The sequence below is a fragment of the Gadus morhua genome, chromosome 9 (assembly GCF_902167405.1).
Source record: "Gadus morhua chromosome 9, gadMor3.0, whole genome shotgun sequence".
NCBI lineage: Eukaryota > Metazoa > Chordata > Actinopteri > Gadiformes > Gadidae > Gadus > Gadus morhua.
The window spans coordinates 17,074,749-17,096,876 of record NC_044056.1 but is presented as its reverse complement, the minus strand read 5'-3'; the positions used below and the strand labels follow the sequence as shown (position 1 = coordinate 17,096,876).

The following is a 22,128-nucleotide window of genomic DNA, read 5'->3' as shown; positions in this document are numbered from 1 at the left end:
CATGCGTTAATGGATGACACAAAGCTAATTCATTAGGCCACCCTTTGTCCTTTGAAATACGATTTGATTATATAGACTATATATAATCACTATTCTATTTCAGTTATTATTTATTCTTAATTCAGGGAACCATACCAAATAATGTAGCCTACTGTCTCTGTATTCACTGTAATGTTATTTTATAATTGGAAATAACTTAACAAAATCGTTTTAAATAATGGAAGAAGCCACAAATGATCTATAACAAGAAATAAACACACTTGTTGTCTATATGTTATAATGGATTGATCATGTTAGGCCAAATAAACGATAAATTACATCAACATCAAAGTTGAATTAGTGAGTTATAGGCTTATTGCCCTCTTTGCACAATATGCTCTATATTATGTTTTAATTATGAATGATTTGGTCTTTTTTTTTTTTTTTTTTTTTAATTACATTGAGTGTTCTCATTATTGTAGTAGGACCCAGTTGGGCCACAGCCTAAACTACCATTATTATTATTGATATAATAAGGCATATTCTCTTTTAGTATTGTTGTCATAGTTGTTGAGGTTGGGTAAATGTTGGGGTTGGTATTTTGTCCTTATGATGTGATGTCTTTTAAGTAATTGTGCATTTCTTTCTCAATGTTCATCGTAGGTAAATTTTCATTGGAATAAATCCTACCATGTATTCGATTCATGCCCGTTGGTGGGTTGTCTTCAGTTCAGTTATAGACGTGCACGCGGGCAACTTTTATTATTATCACGAGAACGAGCAAATGCTCGTACATTCGCTGTGAACGCGCTATGGCAGTGACAGTCGCCATTTTATTTTTTAAAAATCTAACTGAATAGGACGCAGAGCGACACTCATATTTCGATAAGTTTGGTGGATGAAACAGAAAGACGGATGAAAACCTAATTCATTTTTTTTGAAAGAATGGTGAGTTTTCTACTGAAGATGCTTATCACATAGTTCTAGTTTTCTAATGAAACTCGCAAGGGAGACTGTAGCTCGCTGTGTGATAATGGGGATTCACTGTGTTGGTCACTAGCACGGGGAGTCTATGCAGCCTAGCTAGCTATCGTTAGCTAGGCTGGCAAGGCAATACTCGCGGCCCTCCAGCCCGCGGCCTCTGCGTTTCCAGTGGTCGGAGCGAGGCGAACGGGCCCGTCCAGCTCATTAAATATCCTGCTATAAACATAACTGCATATTTAAAAAATCTAATTTAACTGGATGTTTTGGACAATCGAAGTTAGGTCTGTATCCCCCTTATAAGTGGACGCCACAATGCTACGTTAGCTTCCATGAGTGTTAGTGCTATTCTTTTTAGCATTTATGTAGCTATTAAAGGAGTGTGAATGACAATTTTTTCTCTACGTTTGAAACCCTCTGTGACATTAAGTTCATTGTCACAATGAGACATATGTTTTCAGGGTTTATATTTTGTTTAATTTCCCCGTGTGGGTGAACTGTATGTGCCCAAAGTTGAATTGTTAAACATGTTGGTTATAATGATATATTAAACATCCGTATTCACCTCGATTGTAATATAACCTACAGAAGAAATGAGAGAGCCATCCCATTATATGTTATAAAGTCCTAGGTTTGTACGTTCCGCAATGTGCCGATAGCCGTTGATAACGTTGCTCAAAACCTACGTGATCTTGTTCTTTGTTTCCATTGGTGGCTTAAACTAAGGTCACTTGGTATGAAGGAAACTTGTTTATTGTTGTTTTCTGTCGAGTCTTTGGGTAAAATAACATAATGATAAGTATCAGTTGTTAAATTGGCTTATATTCACTTGAAACAGTAATTGTAGTATAACTAGGCTAGTGGGTTAGCGTCATGTTTTACTCCTGGACTGGTGTCGCGGTTTAGCATAGGCCAGACGATCATTGATAACACTAGCCGTTCAAAACAGATTTTCATGCGTTGATAGACAATCCCACAATGCTTTACGGCCGTTGTTTATACGAAACTTAAAGGAGTTTTTCGCGTTTTATTAATTCACACGAAGACGTCTTCCGGCGCGCGTCTTGATCAGTGACTTTAGCAGGCCTCAAAGCCTTTACAAAATGTTTTTGTTGTTACCCTTTTTGTAAAATAGCTTCAATGTGTTCTGATGTTTTTATTTGCCAATTCTCAGCATCGTTTGACGTTATTTCTCTAATGACTTCCCCATTTTCCCTTTTCAGACGCTGAACATGACTGTAAACTGAGGGACTCTCCTTAGAGCCAGGAGCCACGGACTAATATCATTTGGAACACAATATCAACAACTTTTTTCTGGGGGGGGGGAGCAGAAGTAACCTATCATTGAAGGGACAAAAGGGGAATAATGGTGATTTTGCGCCGGGCTCGGCCGCCTGCTTCCGCCCCGAACAGCAATGAATCTTGACTCGCTCTCGCTGGCTTTGTCTCAAATCAGCTACCTGGTGGACAATTTAACGAAAAAAAATTACAGAGCCAGCCAGCAGGAAATACAGCATGTGAGTATTGGCAATACTACTTGTAAAACACACGTGGATAGTAGGGCAGCTATCACATCACTCTGTATCTAGTTAAACACCTTGTTAAAAACATAATATTTTTTTTGCCATCTGCCAGATTGTGAATTGTCACGGCCCTGAGGCAGACAGGCATCTTCTTCGCTGTCTATTCTCTCATGTGGATTTCAGTGGCGATGGTAAAAGCAGCGGCAAGGACTTCCATCAGGTAATTTCCAATAACAGTGTTTTCTCAATAATACTATAATCGCTTAATATGTATACCACCATCTTCAAGAGGATGGTGTAAGTTACCTGTGTACATGCATTACTAATTGAATGCTACATTTTAAATGTTTCCTGGGGCCAATGTTATATTGACAGACATTTTGGTGGTAATCATACGTTTTGTGTGACTACGACCTTTGGTCACAACAATTGATCACTTTAATCACACTTTCAATCAAACATTTTTTCTCTCTACCACAGACTCAGTTTCTGATCCAGGAGTGTGTGTCGCTGATCTCAAAGCCAAACTTTATCTCTTCTCTGTGCTACGCCATTGACAATCCCCTGCATTACCAGAAGGTAAGCTATGCTGTTGTACTAGTCATTTATTTTCCAAGTTGTGAGTTAACGCAAGATATTTTAATGACAATTTAAAAAAAAATATTGTTGGTGAAATGCAGTCCAAATTTGCTATGGAAGTTAACACTGTCAAAAATATAAGGCCCCATGAAGAGTTGGTCCGTATTTTAATAAATTCCGAAATGTATTTTGAATTGTTTTTTTTCTGATAAGAGATCTTACTCTTGCATGAGACGGCCCATCACATTGCTTTTTTTATAATATGTAATCGTTGTGTTTCAGAGTTTGAAGCCTTCAGCTCATTTATTTACTCAGCTGAGTAAAGTTCTGAAGCTTAGCAAGGTCCAAGAGGTAAGTCAGCTTCCCTGATTCTTTGATATTTATGGCCTAACAATGCCACAATGCGCTGTGCACATTTTCTTTTGACAACATGTAGTTTCTTTAGCCTCTACTGATACTCTTATTTTAAGCATGTTGTTAAATGATACATGGGAGCGAAGAATCATTTTATTCAATGGTTCTCTTAAAAAAAAAAAGTCGATTATAGGATAGAATATTCTTATATATAATTTTACACTGAAAACATTTCACTTCAATTGGTAAAATCCTGAAGTACAACTCTGGCTTGCAACAAGTGGTTGAACCAGTGACACCAATTATTTGTTTGTCATTGTAATTCATATTATGGAAAAACACACAGAAGTAACATGCTTGGCTCTGCGTGTACCATTATCTTTACAATGTATTTCCTTAGGTGATATTTGGCCTTGCCTTGTTGATCTCCAGCAACACAGACCTTCGAGGTTTTGGTAAGTAAACAAAGTTGTTTCCCTTGATTCTGCTTGTTCAACAGTAGTTTAAAGAGAGGTACAGAAATATCATGCATGTTCATCTCCTAATCACTGCTATTTAATGTTTTACTTTTAAGCTGCCGTCTTCGTCAAGCAGAAGCTTCCAGATCTTCTGCGGTCATACGTGGACGCAGACCTTGGAGGCAATCAGGAAGGTGGCTTCCAGGACATTGCCATAGAGGTCCTGCACCTGCTCCTCTCCCATCTGCTGTTCGGCCAGAAGGGAGCCAGTGGTGTAGGGCAAGAGCAGATTGAGGCCTTCCTCAATACTCTCTGCAGAGGTAATTTGAGAGGATTTTAAAATACTGGCAGTTGTCCAGTAGGGGTGTATTCGAGGAAACAACCACTAGTTCAAGCTAACATCAACGAATACAAAATAATTTTAGTTCAAATCTTAAAATTGTAAAAGGGCCGCATTTATATAGCACTTTCTAACCTGTTGGCCACTCAAAGCAAGATTGCCTCACATTCACCATTCGCACACCAACGGCGGAGTCAGCCATGCAAGCTCGTCGGGAGTAGTTAGGGTTAGGTGCCTTGCTTAAGGAGCAAGACCACGACCCTCAGCTAGGAGGAGCAGGGATCGAACCAGCAACCTTCAACCCGCTCTACCTCCTGAGCTACTGCCACCCTTGTGTATACATGTTATGTTTTTTGGAGCCGGATATACTTGAAATAATCAAAAATAAAGCCTTCCCCATCGGCATGTAATGATGTTTAGTGACTATGATAAGTTTGTTTGCTAATGTTCAGTGGCTGGCCCGTTTGGCGGCAGTCTCGCTGCGTCTTAATTTTTTTTAATATTACCGGTACTTTTTTTATTTTCCACAAATGGGCAAGCTCCTTTGAAATAATAATTGCTTGCATCAGTAATGCAAAGACCTAATTGCCACGTAATCGGATACTGGAAATGTCTTCATTTCTGATAACTGTCATTTATTTTCCTCCAGATTTCCCACAGGAGCGCTGCCCTGTGGTGCTTGCACCACTGCTATACCCTGAAAAACGCGACATTCTGATGGATAGGATCCTACCAGACTCTGGAGAGCTACTCAAGACCATGATGGAAAGTTCTCTTGCAGATTTCATGCAAGAAGTTGGCTATGGCTTCTGTGCAAGGTATGTCGTTCATCTCATTAAATTAAAATGAGAGTCGTATTTTTGAATGCGGGGATCAGACAATTTCTATGGTAATAAAAAAAAAAAGAAGGGATTTCATTGCAGCACTAAGATCGCATAGATTTATGCTTACACCTTAAGCAGAATCTAGATTTTTCATTGCTCTTAAATTCACATTAGTTCTCAACTAAGACAAGAAATCTGTGTTTCTGACCAAGTTTTAGTTTGCACCTGGGAAGTAGCTCTGGAACATAATCATCCACTCTATTCATGTCCCTTTCATCCTCTCCAGTATGGACGAGTGCAGGAACATAATCCTCCAGTATGGGGTGAGAGAGGTGACGGCCAGCCAGGTAGCCAGGGTCCTGGGCATGATGGCTCGGACTCACTCTGGCCTGGCTGATGGCATTCCACTACAGGTAAACAAGAATGCTTGGGGATAAAGCTAGCGTCGACTAGGGTTGCCGCGGTATACGGTATTACCGGTGTTACCGGTGTTGAGGCCAACACCAATTACTCGGTGTTGCACACCGGCAACACATTTTTTTTGTTAGTTTTTTTCAGTAATAAAAAACAAATTCAGTAAAAATGAATAATATAATAATAATTAAGAAAATTAAAATGTGTAGAATAGGCCACAGTTCTGCTCTGTGCGGGAGAATTGTCGCGCCGAGAATTGACGTGCTTCCTTACAAGACCGGTTACATAGCAACGCCGATAAACAAACCCCGTAAAGCCCAATCCCTACGTGAGCTCCCCGCGCTACGGCCATCCGGAGGCTCACAGAGCTTTTGGCCGTGATATTATATATAAAATTATATTATACTATTATATATATATATATATATATAGAACGCTATAAGACGCCGAGTATTGGCGCGCTGCCAGCCGCTGTCACCGAGTGTGAACGGAGAAGATGGCGGTTGACCTATAGTTTCAAATTTAATACCGTTTATACTGGTAATACCGGTGTTGACACGAGCGTATTAGTCGGTGTGAAAATGTCCACACCGCGGCAACCCTAGCGTCGACATGCGATGTGGGAAAAACTGAGTTGGATTAGAAATGCTTCACTCTGTCTTAACATTTAGTTTGTCTCCTCCAGTCCATCTCGACTCCAGGAAGCAGCATCTGGAGTGATGGAAAGGACAAAAGTGATGGCTCACAGACACACACCTGGAACGTGGATGTTTTCATTGATGTGGTCAAAGAAGTGGCAAGTCATTCATCTTCTTCATTATCATAAAATCCATCCAGATTTGCTATATTTCTTGTTCGGTCAAGTGCCTGTGGGTCTTAAAGTTTCTTGGTATGTAACTTAATTTTTCCTCTTTGCTTTAGAACCCCAATCTAAACTTCAAGGAGGTGACGTATGAATTGGACCACCATGGCTTCATGATCCGGGACAGTAAAGGCCTGAAAATTGTGGTCTGTGGCATTGTAAGGGGCCTGGCGATGGAGCTGTTCCCTGTTGATCTCATCTATAGACCATGGAAACATGCCGAGGGACAGGTACCTTATCAAGACCTTTAAACAAACGTGCACACATTTAAGCCTTGCTTTATTATGACTTAAAATTCTGCACTTTCATTCTGTATTTAACATGTAGAATGATTACTAGACGTGTAGATTGTTTTTGGAAGCCATTACCGGTTGTGATTTGTTGTATTTTCTTTCTTCAACAGCTTTCGTTCATCCAGCATTCCCTGATGAGTCCGGAGGTATTTTGCTTCGCAGACTACCCATGTCACACAGTAGCCATTGACATCCTCAAGGCGCCACCTGAAGATGACAATAAGGAGATTGCAACCTGGTACGGATTTAATTGGCTGCTCTTGACACAATAGAAATGTGATCATCTAGTTTATTAATTTGATTGGATTTAACTCTATAATAATGTAGTTGGCCAAAACTCCTTTTAATTTAAATGTCTAATTATCCTATACTCTCTCTGCCCACTCGGTTTACAGGAAAAGCCTGGACCTGGTAGAGAGCCTACTCAGACTGTCAGAGGTTGGCCAGTATGAGCCGGTGAAGCAGCTGTTCAGCTTCCCCATCAAGCACTGCCCAGACATGTTGGTTCTGGCATTGCTGCAGATTTCCACTTCCTGGCACACACTTCGCCATGAGCTAATTTCCACCCTCATGCCTATCTTCCTGGGCAACCACCCTAACTCAGCCATTATCTTGCACTATGCCTGGCATGGACAGGTAAGTTCAATTGAACTCGGTTGCATCCATTTTTAAAATTCCGATTCCGATGTCTAATATCTTCTCATTTCCAGAATGAATTCCAGTGCTTATTCATGTTTTTTTTTTCTTTGATTGAATCGGAACGTGAAGAGATCAACTTTGCCACCCTCATCTGCATAATATTTAACATGAATATATGTATTTATTTTAGGGACAGTCTCCATCTATCCGCCAGCTAATCATGCACTCGATGGCCGAGTGGTACATGAGGGGCGAACATTACGACCAGGCCAAGCTCTCTCGTATTCTGGATGTTGCCCAGGATTTGAAGGTACATTCAAATGGACCAAATTATCATTAACTACCGAAGAGATTAATCTTTTCTGTCTACCTGTCTTATTCGGCCAGTTTTTACCTAGGCCTCCCAACTGTCTTATATGATCATGGACATGATCTTACTAGAGGTCCAACTAAGTGTAAGACCGATTGGTGGATGATACGTTTTCAATAATGATCTTTTTCCTCCCGCAGTCTCTGTCGATGCTGCTGAATGCTACTCCGTTTGCCTTTGTTATTGATCTTGCTGCACTTGCCTCTCGCCGTGAATACCTCAAACTAGACAAATGGCTGACGGATAAAATACGAGAGCACGGGGTAAGTCAAATAAATAAATACCAATTCTGATTTTTTTTTTTTTTTTTGTGCATGGAATACTGGTTACAAGGACCTGTGATAGCCTAACTTTGTCCAATGTTTATTTATTTTATTCCTTCTTTGTTCAGGAGCCTTTCATTCTGGCGTGTGTGACGTTCCTGAAGAGGCGCTGCCCATCAATCATGGGAGGTCTGGCTCCAGACAAGGACCAGCCCAAGAGCGCCCAGCTGCCCCCGGAGACGTTGGCCACCATGCTGGCCTGCCTACAGTCCTGTGCTGGGTAAGATAAGTCTTGCCATCAATGAATGTTTATTTGTTATGTTATCAGGTGGCTCCACTTTGTTTAAATGGTAGTAAACCCAAATCAGCTAGACTGTCTAACCTGTGTCTTAGTGCCTGGAGTGCTATCACAGCAGAGATGTTTTAAACATTGTCCCGGTTATATATTTTCCTCCTGAAGGAGTGTGTCCCAGGAACTGTCTGAGACTATCCTCACCATGGTGGCGAACTGCAGCAACGTGATGAACAAAGCCCGCCAGCCGCCACCAGGAGTGATGCCCAAAGGCCGCGCACCCAGCACCAGCAGCCTGGATGCCATCTCTCCAGTACAGGTATCGCACTCGCTGACCATCCCTCCCCAATAAGACCCTTTTAATGTTGTTTGTAGATTTCAGTTGTACCTTTTGGGCTATTCCATTATCCAGTTATTGGGGTAGTTCTCATTGAGTCATGAAGATTCATCGTCTTATTCGTATAGTGGTTAAGTTCAATTGAAACCTGACCGGTGCTTAATCTTTTATGCAACTCTTTCTTGCAAAATGAAAATTGCTGTATCATTATCATCCCAAATGGGAGTATTTCTTTGAAGATTAAGGTGTAAGAGCGAATGGACTTTTAACAATGTAATGTTTAATTGACACTTTTAAAAGGTTGATTGTCCAGACTTGCAAAGCAAACCTTTTTAATGGATTAGTGCGTATTCTTCTGGGTAAAGACGTCTGGAGGTAGACGAGTATAGTGCTAGCAACATTATAATTCTTGATACGTTTTTTATTGTCTAGCATTTTCTTCGGATTGACTTCACTCAAGCGACAGTCTTGGATATTATTTCCTGACAAACTTTGAATGCTCATTATGCATTTCATTTTTTTATGTTGTCCAGTGAGGAGCTAGCCTCAAGTGTATAGTGGCTGCAGCTTGTTAATACTGATCATTTTACTTTTTTATTTTTTTAATGTTAGTGAATAGTTGGTATCATTAGCGTCTCAGTGTCTTCTAATGTTTCTCCCTTCATTGCTGTTTTTCTTGATCTTTCCACAGATTGACCCTTTGTCCGCCATGGGTTCCCTGAATCTCGGTGGTTCCACCACCTCACACACCCAAAACATGCAGGGCTTTCCGTCTTCACTGAGCTCTGCTTTCAGTAACCCACAGTCCCCAGCCAAAGCATTCCCACCGCTGACCAATCCCAACCCCAGCACAGCCTTTGGGGGCATCGGCAGCCTGTCTTCCCAGCTTCCTGGCATGGACTCGGGTACTGAAGATTTTCACGACTTTGTTGCCCAAAAACACAATTCAGAAATGATCATCCTCATGTTGTATCCCTCACCTATTGGTTTGTTTGAGATCTTGTCTTCCCTTTATATATGTCCTACTTTTAGGTCCTCTTGGATCAGGCATTGGCTCAAGCATTGGTTCTGGTCTTGGAATGCCTGCAGTAACTAGTGACCCATTCGGCACAAGGAAGATGAGCACACCGGGACTCAACCCACCAACCTTTCAGCAGAGTAAGAAGACGTGCCTAATACTGCATTTCCTCACCACTTCATTCATGCATTCATACTAGTGACTGATTATGGTGTGGTAATCCGAGCTCTTCATGAGGAATGTCATTGAATAAGTGCTATCAGAATTCCAATACAAGTCTATTGGTTCCACTTTAATGTGCGTTTGGCACCAACCAAGGGTTCTGCGTAAACTGATTGGTTCCTTCTAATACCTTGAGTTGTTTGGGACCCATGTTGAGCATGGATGCTATAGTCATGCTATTTCAATTTGTAACTTGTTCAGGAGAACCCAACAACAATGTGGATTTAATTAATTCCTTTCTTCTCTTATAGCGGACCTCTCTCAGGTGTGGCCAGAGGCTAACCAGCACTTTAGTAAGGAGATCGATGATGAAGCCAACAGCTACTTCCAGCGCATCTATAACCACCCACCACACCCCACCATGTCTGTAGATGAGGTATGCAGCTTTAGTCACTAGAGGAGTCTGAACTTTGTACATTGTAGGGCTGTGCGATGTCCTGTTTTAGCACATTGTCCCATCAGTTGTCGCTGACATTATTAGTTGTCAAAAGCTATTGAGTTACTTACTATCATTTCTTTTTTAATTGTAGTGAAAATGTATAGGCCTGCAGCATTGTTCTCCAGTAAGTTTTGGTTAACTATAATCCTCCTCCTGCGCCTTCTAGGTTTTGGAGATGCTGCAGAGGTTCAAGGACTCCACCATAAAGCGGGAGAGAGAAGTGTTCAATTGCATGCTGCGCAATCTATTCGAGGAGTATCGGTTCTTCCCCCAGTACCCAGACAAGGAGCTCCACATCACCGCCTGCCTGTTTGGAGGCATCATTGAGAAGGGCCTGGTCACCTACATGGCTCTAGGACTGGCCCTGCGTTATGTTCTTGAAGCATTGCGGAAACCCTTTGGATCAAAAATGTACTACTTCGGAATTGCTGCTCTAGACAGGTTCAAAAACAGGTATGCAAACATTTTCCCTGTTAAACATTTACCATCATTCAACTTTGTATCAGAAGGTTAACATTTTCCTTCATCTCAAATCTAGATTGAAGGATTATCCTCAGTATTGTCAACACTTGGCCTCAATTGGCCACTTCTTGCAATTTCCCCATCATTTACAAGAGGTAAACAGGTTTCCCTAATCTTCCCCTTTCCATGTTTTGAATTTTAATGATTTTCTTACTTTGTCCCAGACTTGGTTTGGGCCAAAGAATGCAACTCCAAGATAAATAAGTCTCCCGCTCTGCACTTTCCATATCCTGTGTGTACAGTATATCGAGTATGGCCAGCAGTCACGGGACCCTCCGGTGAAGTTGCAAGGCTCCATCACTACCCCGGGCAGCCTAGCCCTGGCCCAGGTCCAAGCTCAGTCCCAGCAGCCTGGTGTGCCCAAAGCCCCGCAGCCTGGTCAGGCTAGCACCCTGGTCACCACCACCACCGCCACAACTACTGTGGCCAAAACCACTACAATCGCAAGACCTACACCCAGTGGCTTCAAGAAGGATGTGCCCGTAAGTACTATAATGGTGTGTTTGATTTATTTTACCTACTTCTATATCATATTTAACAAAAATACACATAAACAACTGCAAGTACTGTTTTGTGTTCAGCTGAACCACCCCTCTGCAATTGTAATGCAGTATAGTGAGGGAATTGGATTCGACAGCCCTGTCGAAGTAGATGTGGACTTTTAACTGTTACTTATCCTTCAAGCCTATGTTGCAATAAGCTTTGACTCTTGCCATGTATCATTTCTTTTTCCCACAGTTTATATTTTACCTATCTCCCTCTGTATGTAGAAAACTATTCTAATCACATACTACAAATATTGAGAAATTTCATTAATTTAGAAGCGGCTGGCCAAAGGGCGCCTCTCAAAATATCTGCAGCAGAAGTATGGATACAGTATTGTTTGGATATACATTGGATTCATACACATCTAAATTGCATTAATAACCCTTGTTGGGATTATGCATTGGGTCGTGTGGAAACACGGTCCTATACGTGAACCACACAAAAGGCCGACAGCATTGTGGGCAGGCTAGTGCGAAAAAGACAAAATTGGGGCCACGATGCTTTATCATGTTTTGGTTGGACGACTTCAGATTCCGGTTTTTATCCCTCTTTTATGGTAGTTGCCTTTCTGCAGTTCATCCGCATTATGTTCTGATGCCTGAACACACAAAATGTACACAGATCTTTCCGAAATATGGTTTAATCGTATTACAAAGGTAATTAATTTAACTTATAACTTTTAACTTATAATTGTCTACAGCCCTCAATAAACACAACCAACATAGACACACTGTTGGTAGCCACCGACCAGACAGAGAGGATTGTAGAGCCGCCGGAGAACGTCCAGGAAAAGATCGCCTTCATCTTCAACAACCTGTCTCAGTCGAACATGACACAGAAGGTATAGTAGAAGTCTTCGGCCACGTGGCCTCACCCAATGTAACTCTGTGAACCTGGGCTGAATCTGACATCCGTTTCTCTCTGGTCAGGTGGAGGAGCTGAAGGAAACTGTGAAGGAGGAGTTCATGCCCTGGGTGTCTCAGTACCTAGTGATGAAGCGTGTCAGCATCGAGCCAAACTTCCACAGCCTGTACTCCAACTTCTTGGACACGCTGAAGAACCCAGACTTTGGGAAGATGGTCCTCAGTGAAACCTACAGAAATATCAGGGTACATGAATAGCTTTTAAAAAATGTTGTTGGTGCTAAGCAGATTTTGATTCCTTGACCTTTCAGTCTCCAATTAATAACCTTGCCCCTCCCACACACATTTGCCATTGGTGTGAATTAAACCAGATGTTATGGCCATTTTTGGTTGAATACACATTGTCATAAATGTTTCCCAGGTGCCTTATCTAAACTCCCTGTTTCGTATTTTGTATCATAGGTGCTCTTGACCTCGGACAAGGCTGCAGCCAATTTCTCTGATCGCTCCCTATTGAAGAACTTGGGCCACTGGCTGGGCATGATCACCCTAGCCAAGAATAAGCCTATTCTTTACACGGTCAGTAACTTAATTTGCATTTGTTAGTCAGTGGACATTCTTGTCACCTTGGTGCCATTAAATCAATCCCTTTGCCAATCTGTTTCATTCTTAGGACCTGGAAGTGAAGTCTCTCTTGCTGGAAGCCTATGTGAAGGGTCAGCAAGAACTCCTGTACGTTGTTCCCTTTGTGGCCAAAGTACTGGAATCCAGTTTACGCAGTGTGGTAAGTGGAATAGGATTTTGTCTCACTGCTTCTGCAGTAAAAATATTTTTTTTAGAATGTAGGGGCTGATCAGCTCTTTAATGCCCTATGGTTGCCTAGAAAAGGGTATTTAATGACGGTATATTCATCATTACACTTTATTGCCGCACAGATACTGAGGAAAAATGAAAAGCCTCAATTAGATTGGGTTGAAATGACATGTGTGTGCATTTGTAGGTGTTCAGACCACAGAACCCCTGGACCATGGCCATCATGAATGTTCTAGCAGAGCTGCACCAGGAGCATGACCTCAAGGTGAGGTGGTTGACCAATCTGCACCACCACCAAGTTAAAGCACAAGGGTTTGACAGAAGACAGACTTGTAAGATTGTTCAGACTCTGTCAGCTGAGTCGTTGGGATAAAGTTAAAGGCTAATAGGGTTGTTTGTGAACAAGGAAAACTGGCGTTCTAGCCAACTGGCTTTTAAAGTGACCTGTTAGGGTTGTGTTTCATCGAGCCAATGTTTCCAATTGTTTCTCTTTGCAGCTTAACCTTAAGTTTGAGATTGAAGTTCTTTGTAAGAACTTGTCTCTGGACATTAACGACCTCAAGCCGGGTACGCTGCTGAAGGACAAAGAGAAGCTGAAGAGCCTGGAGGAGCAGCTGTCTGCACCAAAGAAAGAGGCCAAGCCTCCAGAGGAGATGCTCCCTATTGTCACCACAGGTGGGTTCACGGCTCAATGCTCTCAATCGTTTCTTTAAAAATTTCTATCTTTTTTCAGTGTCTGCTCCTCAAGTCTGAACGTTGCGTCGGATGGTTTTATGTTTGTATCTGCATATACGTTTGTACTTTGAGCCTTTTGACGAGGTTTGTGCGTGAATAATTTCTGCTTGATTTGCGTTGTATCCAGCCTGGCGGTGCTTCTTCCCCTTCCATGATTTTAATCAAAATAGCGTTTTGTAACCAACAGGAGACTTTCTTCCATTTGCAGTTGCACCTTCTACCCCTGCTGCCACTACCACCGCCTGCACAACGACTGGGCCCCCCACCCCACAGTTCAGTTATCATGACATCAATGTCTACGCTCTGGCCGGCCTGGCCCCGCACATCAACATCAACATCAACGTACGTACGAGGCCCCCATCTGGCTCAGCCTCCATCTAGTGGTATCGGCCAGATGGAAGTTACTGTCATCAGCGTTCTTAAAATGCTCCTCAGTTACAGTGTGACATATTTTGGGGAAGTAAAATGTTGGACATGTACTGCCAGAGTCCTGGTCTTTTGCACTACAATTGATGGTTTAAGTGGCCTATGCTGCCCCTCCCATTGCTAAACCTCATTCCAGTTTCTAGATCTGCCCGTTGATGGTTTTAACCTGAACGTGTTCCGTCCCATGCTAGATCCCCCTGCTGCAGGCCCACCCTCAGCTGAAGCAGTGTGTGCGGCAGTCAGTCGAGCGGGCCGTCCAGGAGCTGGTGCACCCTGTGGTCGACCGCTCCATCAAAATTGCCATGACAACCTGTGAGCAGATTGTGAGGAAGGACTTTGCCCTGGACTCGGAGGAGTCTCGCATGCGCGTAGCGGCGCACCACATGATGAGGAACCTGACCGCCGGCATGGCGATGATCACGTGCCGGGAGCCCCTCCTCATGAGCATCGCCACCAACCTCAAGAACAGCTTCGCCGCGGCGCTGAGGGTAGGTCGGACCGTGAGCCTCTCTGATGCGCTGGTACCTGACGGGGCATGAACAGGCACAGTCGTTTGGCATTGAAGAGGTCTCCACTTTCCTAAAGCTGCTCCAATCGTTGTCCCGGCAGGCTCCCACCCCTCAGCAAAGGGAGATGATGGAGGAGGCTGCAGCCAGGATTGCCCAGGATAACTGTGAACTGGCCTGCTGCTTCATCCAGAAGACGGCGGTAGAGAAGGCTGGACCTGAGATGGACAAGAGATTGGCCACCGTAAGACTTTTGTTTGGGCCGAGGATGGTTGTGTAGTTTGGTTCTTCTAAATAATGTGCATGGTTTCAGCATGAACAAATGTTTTATATTTAGTTCCATCCTTGACTCTTTTCCATTGTTTTCCTCGGAGAGTGAAACCATTGGGCGGGTCTGACTCGTTTGGATGTGGACTTTTCTTCCAGGAGTTTGAGCTGAGGAAGCATGCACGCCAGGAAGGCCGTCGTTACTGTGACCCCGTCGTGCTGACCTACCAGGCTGAGCGCATGCCTGAGCAGATCAGACTCAAGGTGGGTCAAGGCATATAGGCTTTACTGCTGTTAACGCTTGCATTCGAAGAGGATTTCCTCGGTGGTGCCTGTGATGGCCTGGCTAACTGTATTTGTGTGTAGGTGGGAGGAGTGGACCCAAAACAATTGGCCGTGTATGAGGAGTTTGCAAGGAATGTTCCAGGCTTCCTCCCGAGCAATGACCTCTCTCAGCCCACCGGTTTCCTCGCCCAACCAATGAAGGTACGTTCTGTTGTACAATTGAGTTTCTTTCTGGTTATTTATTTTATTTTACCAATACCACTTTTTTTATTTTTAGGTACCGTATGCGGCTTGCGTCCCGATTTTACGAAACAAAACTTGATGCCGCTTATTTTCTGGAGTGATTATAGGTCGATTTTTGCAAACATAATGACGTCAAATAAATCGTAACTAGTTTTCATTGGTTTTCTTTGTTTAATTTGAAGTTCAGTTTGCAGTCACGATGTAAAGTGTAAATGCTAATTGCCATTGGAGGTTTGCCAGGTAAAAAACAACCTTCTGAAGAAATAAACATTGGCCTCAATTCGTAACTGACAAAAAACAACTAGTTTTCTTTCATGTTCCACAGTTAATGAACGATAATTCAAAGCCTAAATGAATTGTTTGCAAAATAAAGATGGCTTTTTTTTTCTTAATCTTGCAAAAAGTTCAGGGTTTTATTAATGCTTGACTCGGCATTGTCCATGCTGCTTACTCTTATTTTAACACTCCTGCAGTTTACAGTTAAAGCGGCTTTATTTAAAAAAAATTAAACGCGGGCCACGTCTATTGTCTGTGCTGATTGAGATTGTTGGCTTCAACTTGGTCAAAAATGATGCCTTTTTTTTTTTTTTTTTACCAATTCATTCCAACAATACACCCTTATCTGGCAACAGCAACAGGCATGGGCTACTGATGATGTTGCTCAAATCTACGACAAGTGCATGGCGGACTTGGAGCAACACCTCCATGCCATCCCCCCAGCCCTGGCCTTGAACCCTCAGACACAAGCCCTGCGCAGCCTGCTGGAAGCCGTGGCCTTGGCCCGGAACTCCAGGGACGGCATCGCTGCACTTGGGTTACTGCAGAAGGTGAGATGGTGACTAGTTATTTCATGGAAGCCATGTTCTTCAGCCTATGTAGACTATAGCTGTAAATCTGTTAAAGGGCTAACGGTTTGAGACAAATGTCGAACATCTTCTTTTCAAGCGGGTCTGCATCCATTTTTGCGTTTTGTTTCTCAAACTTTGATTTCAAAGACTGACCCGAATTGTGTTTGCTTATGCCTCTGTTCTCTAGGCTGTGGAGGGTCTGCTAGATGCAACCAGCGGAGCTGATGCTGACCTGCTGCTGCGCTACAGAGAGTGCCACCTACTAGTGCTCAAAGCCCTGCAAGACGGACGCGCTTATGGACCGCAGTGGTGCAATAAGCAGATCACCAGGTGAGCGGGAAGACCGACCAGAATCTGAAAACACTGTTACCAATGCCTTCACCGATATAGTGCTCCCCTTCAAGATGTGCATCTTTCATAAGTCACAATCTTGAATGTCCTAATGACTCTCTTGTGGTTGTTTAGGTGTCTGATTGAGTGCCGTGATGAGTACAAGTACAACGTGGAGGCTGTGGAATTGCTGATCAGAAACCATCTGGTTAACATGCAGCAGTACGACCTTCACCTGGCACAGGTACACGGCACACACCTGCATTACTTGGATCACGACGTACTGAAAATTGCCGGAGACGACATATCTGCCTTGTCTGATGGGCATGCTTGTTGAATGTCGGGAAGATGCTGCAGGATAACCGGTTGTCTCTCGTCTCCTCTAGTCGATGGAGAATGGACTGCACTACATGGCAGTAGCCTTTGCCATGCAGTTGGTGAAGCTTTTGCTGGTAGACGAGCGCAGTGTTGGCCACATCACAGAGGCTGACCTCTTCCACACCATCGAGACCCTGATGAGGACCAGCGCACACTCCAGGGCCAACGCACCAGAAGGGTAAAGGAGGGCTCTCCCAACTACAGTGTAGTCCTCCTTCCAGAAGAGAAGCTATGATCCAGGATTAAATGAAATTGTTTTGTACTCATCCCCTTTCCCCGCCATCTTCCGTTCCCAGTCTGCCCCAGTTGATGGATGTCGTTCGCTCCAACTACGAGGCCATGATCGACCGAGCTCATGGAGGACCCAACTTCATGATGCACTCTGGCATCTCCCAGGCATCGGAGTACGACGACCCTCCGGGCCTGAGAGAGAAGGCAGAATACCTGCTGAGGGAGTGGGTCAACCTGTACCACTCTGCTGCAGCCGGCAGAGACAGCACCAAGGCCTTCTCTGCCTTTGTTGGACAGGTAAGACGGGTCCTCCGTGTTACATTCTCCCCCTTAAGTAACGGCTGATTCCAATCCTTCAGATCGCAGCTGTTTAATGGATGAGTGTATGTTTTAACCATCGCATGATTCTCCACAGATGCACCAGCAGGGCATCCTGAAGACAGACGACCTGATCACCAGGTTTTTCCGGCTATGCACAGAGATGTGTGTGGAGATCAGCTACCGGGCACAGGCCGAGCAGCAGCACAACCCTGCCGCCAGCGCAGCCATCATCAGGGCCAAGTGTTACCACAACCTGGACGCCTTCGTCCGGCTCATCGCCCTGCTGGTCAAGCACTCTGGAGAGGCCACCAACACCGTCACCAAGATCAATCTGCTCAACAAGGTACTGGTTACATGCCATGAACCGATGCTGAATGGCAGTACAGTACCAGATGAACCAGAGGTGGTTCGTCTGCAAGGGGAGTTGACTGATGGGTGATTGGTTGTCTTCAGGTGCTGGGTATTGTGGTAGGTGTGCTGATCCAGGACCATGACGTGCGGCAGACCGAGTTCCAACAGCTGCCCTACCATCGCATTTTCATCATGCTACTGCTGGAGCTCAACGCCCCGGAACACGTCCTGGAAACCATCAACTTCCAGACCCTCACGGCCTTCTGGTAGGACACCTCCTACAGCCCGATGGGCTCCAAGCGCTTCTATCCCAATGCTCCCAATGGTGTCCTTAGTGTTTCTAACGCGGCTCTCCCTCCCTCCAGTAACACTTTCCACATCCTGCGGCCCACCAAAGCACCTGGCTTTGTTTATGCCTGGCTGGAGCTCATCTCCCACCGTATCTTCATTGCGAGGATGCTGGCGCACACGCCGCAGCAGAAGGTGTGGACCACACACTCGCCACCATCCTGCGACACCAACACTTGTTAATTGGATTAGGCCTACACATAATGGAAGTCTTAATTGTATTTCTTTGTCTTCCAGGGTTGGCCCATGTATGCTCAGCTGTTGATCGACCTGTTCAAGTACCTGGCCCCCTTCCTGAGGAATGTAGAGCTCAACAAACCTATGCAAATTCTCTACAAGGTACACCAACATGAACCACCATAAACCCTACCAAGCTAAATCTGCTGCACCTGTACATTGCATACGAATTTCATAATGTGGACTTTTGATCTGAGCGGTGTCTTATATCTATAAACTTCATCAGGGCACACTGCGCGTACTTCTGGTACTGCTGCACGACTTCCCAGAGTTCCTGTGTGACTACCACTACGGCTTCTGTGACGTCATCCCACCCAATTGCATCCAGCTCCGCAATCTCATCCTCAGTGCCTTTCCGCGTAACATGAGGCTTCCTGACCCCTTCACACCCAACCTTAAGGTGAGTGGCCAAGTAAACTGAATCAAGGCTTACCTTTTGATGCCTTGCCACAGCACATGATTTCACAACAGGTGGATAGATCAGCTAAAGGGCTGATTATGGTCCCACGTTCACACAGCGCGAGGACCACACAGACGTTTAGACAAAGTCCTCAAACTGTTTTGGTTCTGTGTCGGGTTTTAGTGAGCCGACCAATTGCAGCCCTCAATGCTGCGTCGCCTCGACGGAAGGTTACAATTTTTGGGAGGTGCATGTCAGGCCCTTGCGGTGGACGCAAGGAGGGTCCGCAAGGAGGGTCCGCAAGGACGTAAAGGGTCCGTAACCCCCTTTCGTTGCGTGAAAGTGGGACCATAATCAGCCCTTAAGTTGAGGTCATTATAGAAAACTTTAGTTTAGTATAAAAGGCATAGCTACCTATTGCATGTATTATATTGATAGTAGTAGGGCTGCACGATACGGGCAAAATATGATATGAATGACGATGTATATCTCGATATTTTCGATAGTGAGTTAGATGGCTACTTCGCATTGTCCTGCGTACTACGGTGAGGGTTTCAGTGCGCCCTAACTTTAATCCCCTGCCCCCTCCCTTCTCCGTTCAATTTGGGAACATGTTTGTTTTAATTCTGCTTGTTTCGTATATTTTTATTAATTAATTAAGGGCGCCACCAGAGGGCGCCCCCAACACATTTGCCGCCCTAGGCCCTGGTTTGGGGGCAGAAGAAGCTGTCGCGGCCACAGAGTTTTACGCATTCCTCATACTGCACTTTGTGCCGCTGCTGTAAATGGTGGAAAAGATTTGTCGTGCTTCCACTTTTAGCCAACGGTTTTGCTACACAGATGAACTGCAGCTGCTGCTCATCTGTTTTTTTTAAACCTGAACCATTTCCATATTATGGAGCCGTTGTTTCTCATCTTTGAAACAATTTCGTCTCACGACGCCGTCTCGTTTCCTTTACCGGTATCCTCCATGCTTGTTGTGTTTGTGAGGGGGCGGGATTCAGGCGTCTTTGCACACGGCACGTTCGGAAGGGCAGAGTGGTAGGGGGAGGGGTCGCGCTCACAGTCTCCAAGGCAAACACAGATGCTTGAGGCGGAAACTGACCATTTTATCGCATGTATCAATATAAACGATATTGTCAAATCTTGTATCCCCTTGGAAATTATATCAATATATCTTACATAGCCGTTATATCCTGCAGCCCTAGATGGTAGCATTATTTCCTATTGCTACGATGGGCCAAAGAGAGTTGTGTAAAAGGAATTAAATGTAAAAATGAGTGTCTTATGTTTTTTTTGCAGGTGGACATGCTGAGCGAGATCAACATTGCCCCTCGTATCCTCACCAACTTCACCGGGGTCATGCCCTCCCAGTTCAAGAAGGACCTGGACTCCTACCTGAAGACGCGCTCACCAGTAACCTTCCTCTCAGAGCTGCGCAGCAACTTGCAGGTAGGACCAAGAGCCCACTAAGATATGAGACAACTGAAGAGAATGAAATAGTTTCTGCTTCTCCTCTATATCTTGTGTTGAATTGATGGCGTGGGGTCATTAAAGACCCTCTCTTAACCTGCGGTTCATTTCAGGTTTCCAACGAGCCCGGTAATCGCTACAACATCCAGCTGATCAATGCCCTAGTGCTGTATGTGGGGACGCAGGCCATCGCTCACATCCACAACAAGGGAAGCACCCCATCCATGAGCACAATCACCCACTCTGCACACATGGACATCTTCCAAAACCTGGCTGTTGATCTGGACACGGAGGGTAAGAACATATGATGTGCATGTGCCTTTAGCGGTCATTTTGTTATTAATGAACTCTGATTCATTGAAGTGTTAAGGAATGATATACTTTGTACATCAACAATTTTTGATCAGGCTTGCAGATTGACTCCTTCTTGACATGTTTTCTGCAGGGCGTTACCTGTTCCTAAACGCGATAGCCAATCAGCTCCGTTACCCGAACAGCCACACCCATTACTTCAGCTGCACCATGCTCTACCTGTTTGCTGAGGCCAACACCGAGGCCATCCAGGAGCAGATCACCAGGTACGGCTTCAGGTCTCCAGCTCACACATATATCTGTAGTATCAGCTGGCAGGGACTCCAGACCGCTTGACTTCCATTAAGCTTAATTAGGTCTGATTCCGGCTGTGTTCTCTTTTACGTAGGGTTCTGCTGGAAAGGCTGATCGTGAACAGACCACATCCATGGGGGCTTCTCATCACCTTTATTGAGCTCATCAAAAATCCTGCCTTCAAGTTCTGGAGCCACGACTTTGTGCACTGTGCACCTGAGATTGAAAAGTAAGTTTGCAATGAGTTAAGATGCTTGGATTTACCGTAGGTAACCAGACCCTTTCACCCAATTCAGTAACCACCTTTTCTTGTGATGACAAATTAGTTTTTATTTGATGGAACTTTTAATGGCTAAGCTTCCATATATTGCTCCTTCCTAATGACACCAATTGGGTTAGTACTTATAGATGTTAACCGTTCATTCCTCCTTGTTGTAGGCTGTTCCAGTCCGTAGCTCAGTGCTGTATGGGACAGAAGCAGGCCCAACAGGTGATGGAAGGCACTGGTGCCAGCTAGTCTATCCCAGCCAAACCTGTTGTCTATGGGAAAGACGTTGGGGTCCTAACACACATCCACACACCACCTCCTTTACTGTTGGCACTGGACAAACTGGCAATGATACTCGCTCAAACAATGGATAGGACTACTGCATACGAATCTGAAGAGTTTGAGTTGTCATTTGTCTCTCTGATGTTCAGAAGAGAGATTTGGACATGCTGTTAAATATATTTTTTTTTGATCCTTTGTAAATATCTGGGCTGGGGAAGGGGATTGAATGACTAGGTGGATAAATTAAAGTGTCCATATCAAATGTAACAATACATGTAAAGACACGTACCCCTGGTTTGCCTCCCTCCCACAAGTTTTTTTTTTTTCTGCTTTGACTTTTTCTTTTTCAGTCAATATGGAAAGTAGAGGATGCAATAAAACGGCTATCTGCTCTTTGTTTTGCTTTTTTGAGCCTTTTTGGATGTGCGGCAAGAGGTTGAATTCATTGGATTGTCATCCTGACTGAGATGGGGGTCCATTCTGTGTGTTGGGAGGAGTGACAATTAGTGTTGTCATGTCTATCTGTACCTATAAAATCTTCTCCCTGGCACTTGTACAATTGTCAGTAATGGTAGGATGGCAAAACTGCATCTTGAACATTTGTACAAAGATCCTCATTAAAGAACAAGGACCAATACAGGCCATTTTGTAAGGATTTTGAA

General features: G+C 44.2%; 1 protein-coding gene across 6 annotated transcripts; it reads left to right on the top strand.

The window, feature by feature from the left end:
• Positions 1–791: 791 nt before the first annotated feature.
• On the top strand, positions 792–21,868 carry cnot1 (CCR4-NOT transcription complex, subunit 1). 6 transcript variants are annotated; one of them, XM_030366946.1, is made up of 49 exons: positions 792–927; positions 2,184–2,477; positions 2,596–2,703; positions 2,964–3,062; positions 3,345–3,413; positions 3,817–3,871; positions 3,991–4,194; positions 4,864–5,032; positions 5,325–5,451; positions 6,138–6,248; positions 6,374–6,544; positions 6,718–6,845; positions 7,003–7,243; positions 7,437–7,556; positions 7,757–7,879; positions 8,008–8,159; positions 8,340–8,490; positions 9,200–9,413; positions 9,541–9,666; positions 10,000–10,124; positions 10,354–10,640; positions 10,726–10,804; positions 10,952–11,191; positions 11,956–12,096; positions 12,185–12,364; positions 12,581–12,697; positions 12,792–12,902; positions 13,119–13,196; positions 13,429–13,606; positions 13,875–14,008; positions 14,284–14,580; positions 14,702–14,842; positions 15,025–15,129; positions 15,232–15,351; positions 16,026–16,220; positions 16,429–16,571; positions 16,707–16,815; positions 16,958–17,127; positions 17,246–17,477; positions 17,596–17,844; positions 17,955–18,118; positions 18,218–18,335; positions 18,438–18,539; positions 18,664–18,837; positions 20,140–20,289; positions 20,424–20,604; positions 20,756–20,888; positions 21,011–21,145; positions 21,355–21,868. In XM_030366946.1, exons 2-49 carry the CDS (start codon positions 2,376–2,378, stop codon positions 21,431–21,433), a joined length of 7,137 nt encoding a protein of 2,378 aa, XP_030222806.1. In that variant the 5' UTR covers positions 792–927; positions 2,184–2,375; the 3' UTR covers positions 21,434–21,868. The 6 variants fall into 6 exon arrangements, with proteins under 6 accessions (XP_030222806.1, XP_030222805.1, XP_030222802.1 ...); XM_030366945.1 differs by having other exon boundaries at positions 13,854–14,008; XM_030366942.1 differs by having other exon boundaries at positions 10,952–11,206; positions 13,854–14,008.
• The last annotated feature ends 260 nt before the right edge of the window (positions 21,869–22,128 follow it).

Bases quoted from the DNA above. Each gene is read 5' to 3' on its own strand.
- cnot1 (XM_030366941.1), top strand. From the start codon at position 2,376: ATGAATCTTGACTCGCTCTCGCTGGCTTTGTCTCAAATCAGCTACCTG. The intron at 6,846-7,002 runs GTACGGATTTAA...CTCGGTTTACAG, and splicing joins AATAAGGAGATTGCAACCTG to GAAAAGCCTGGACCTGGTAG. The intron at 10,125-10,353 runs GTATGCAGCTTT...TGCGCCTTCTAG, and splicing joins CCACCATGTCTGTAGATGAG to GTTTTGGAGATGCTGCAGAG.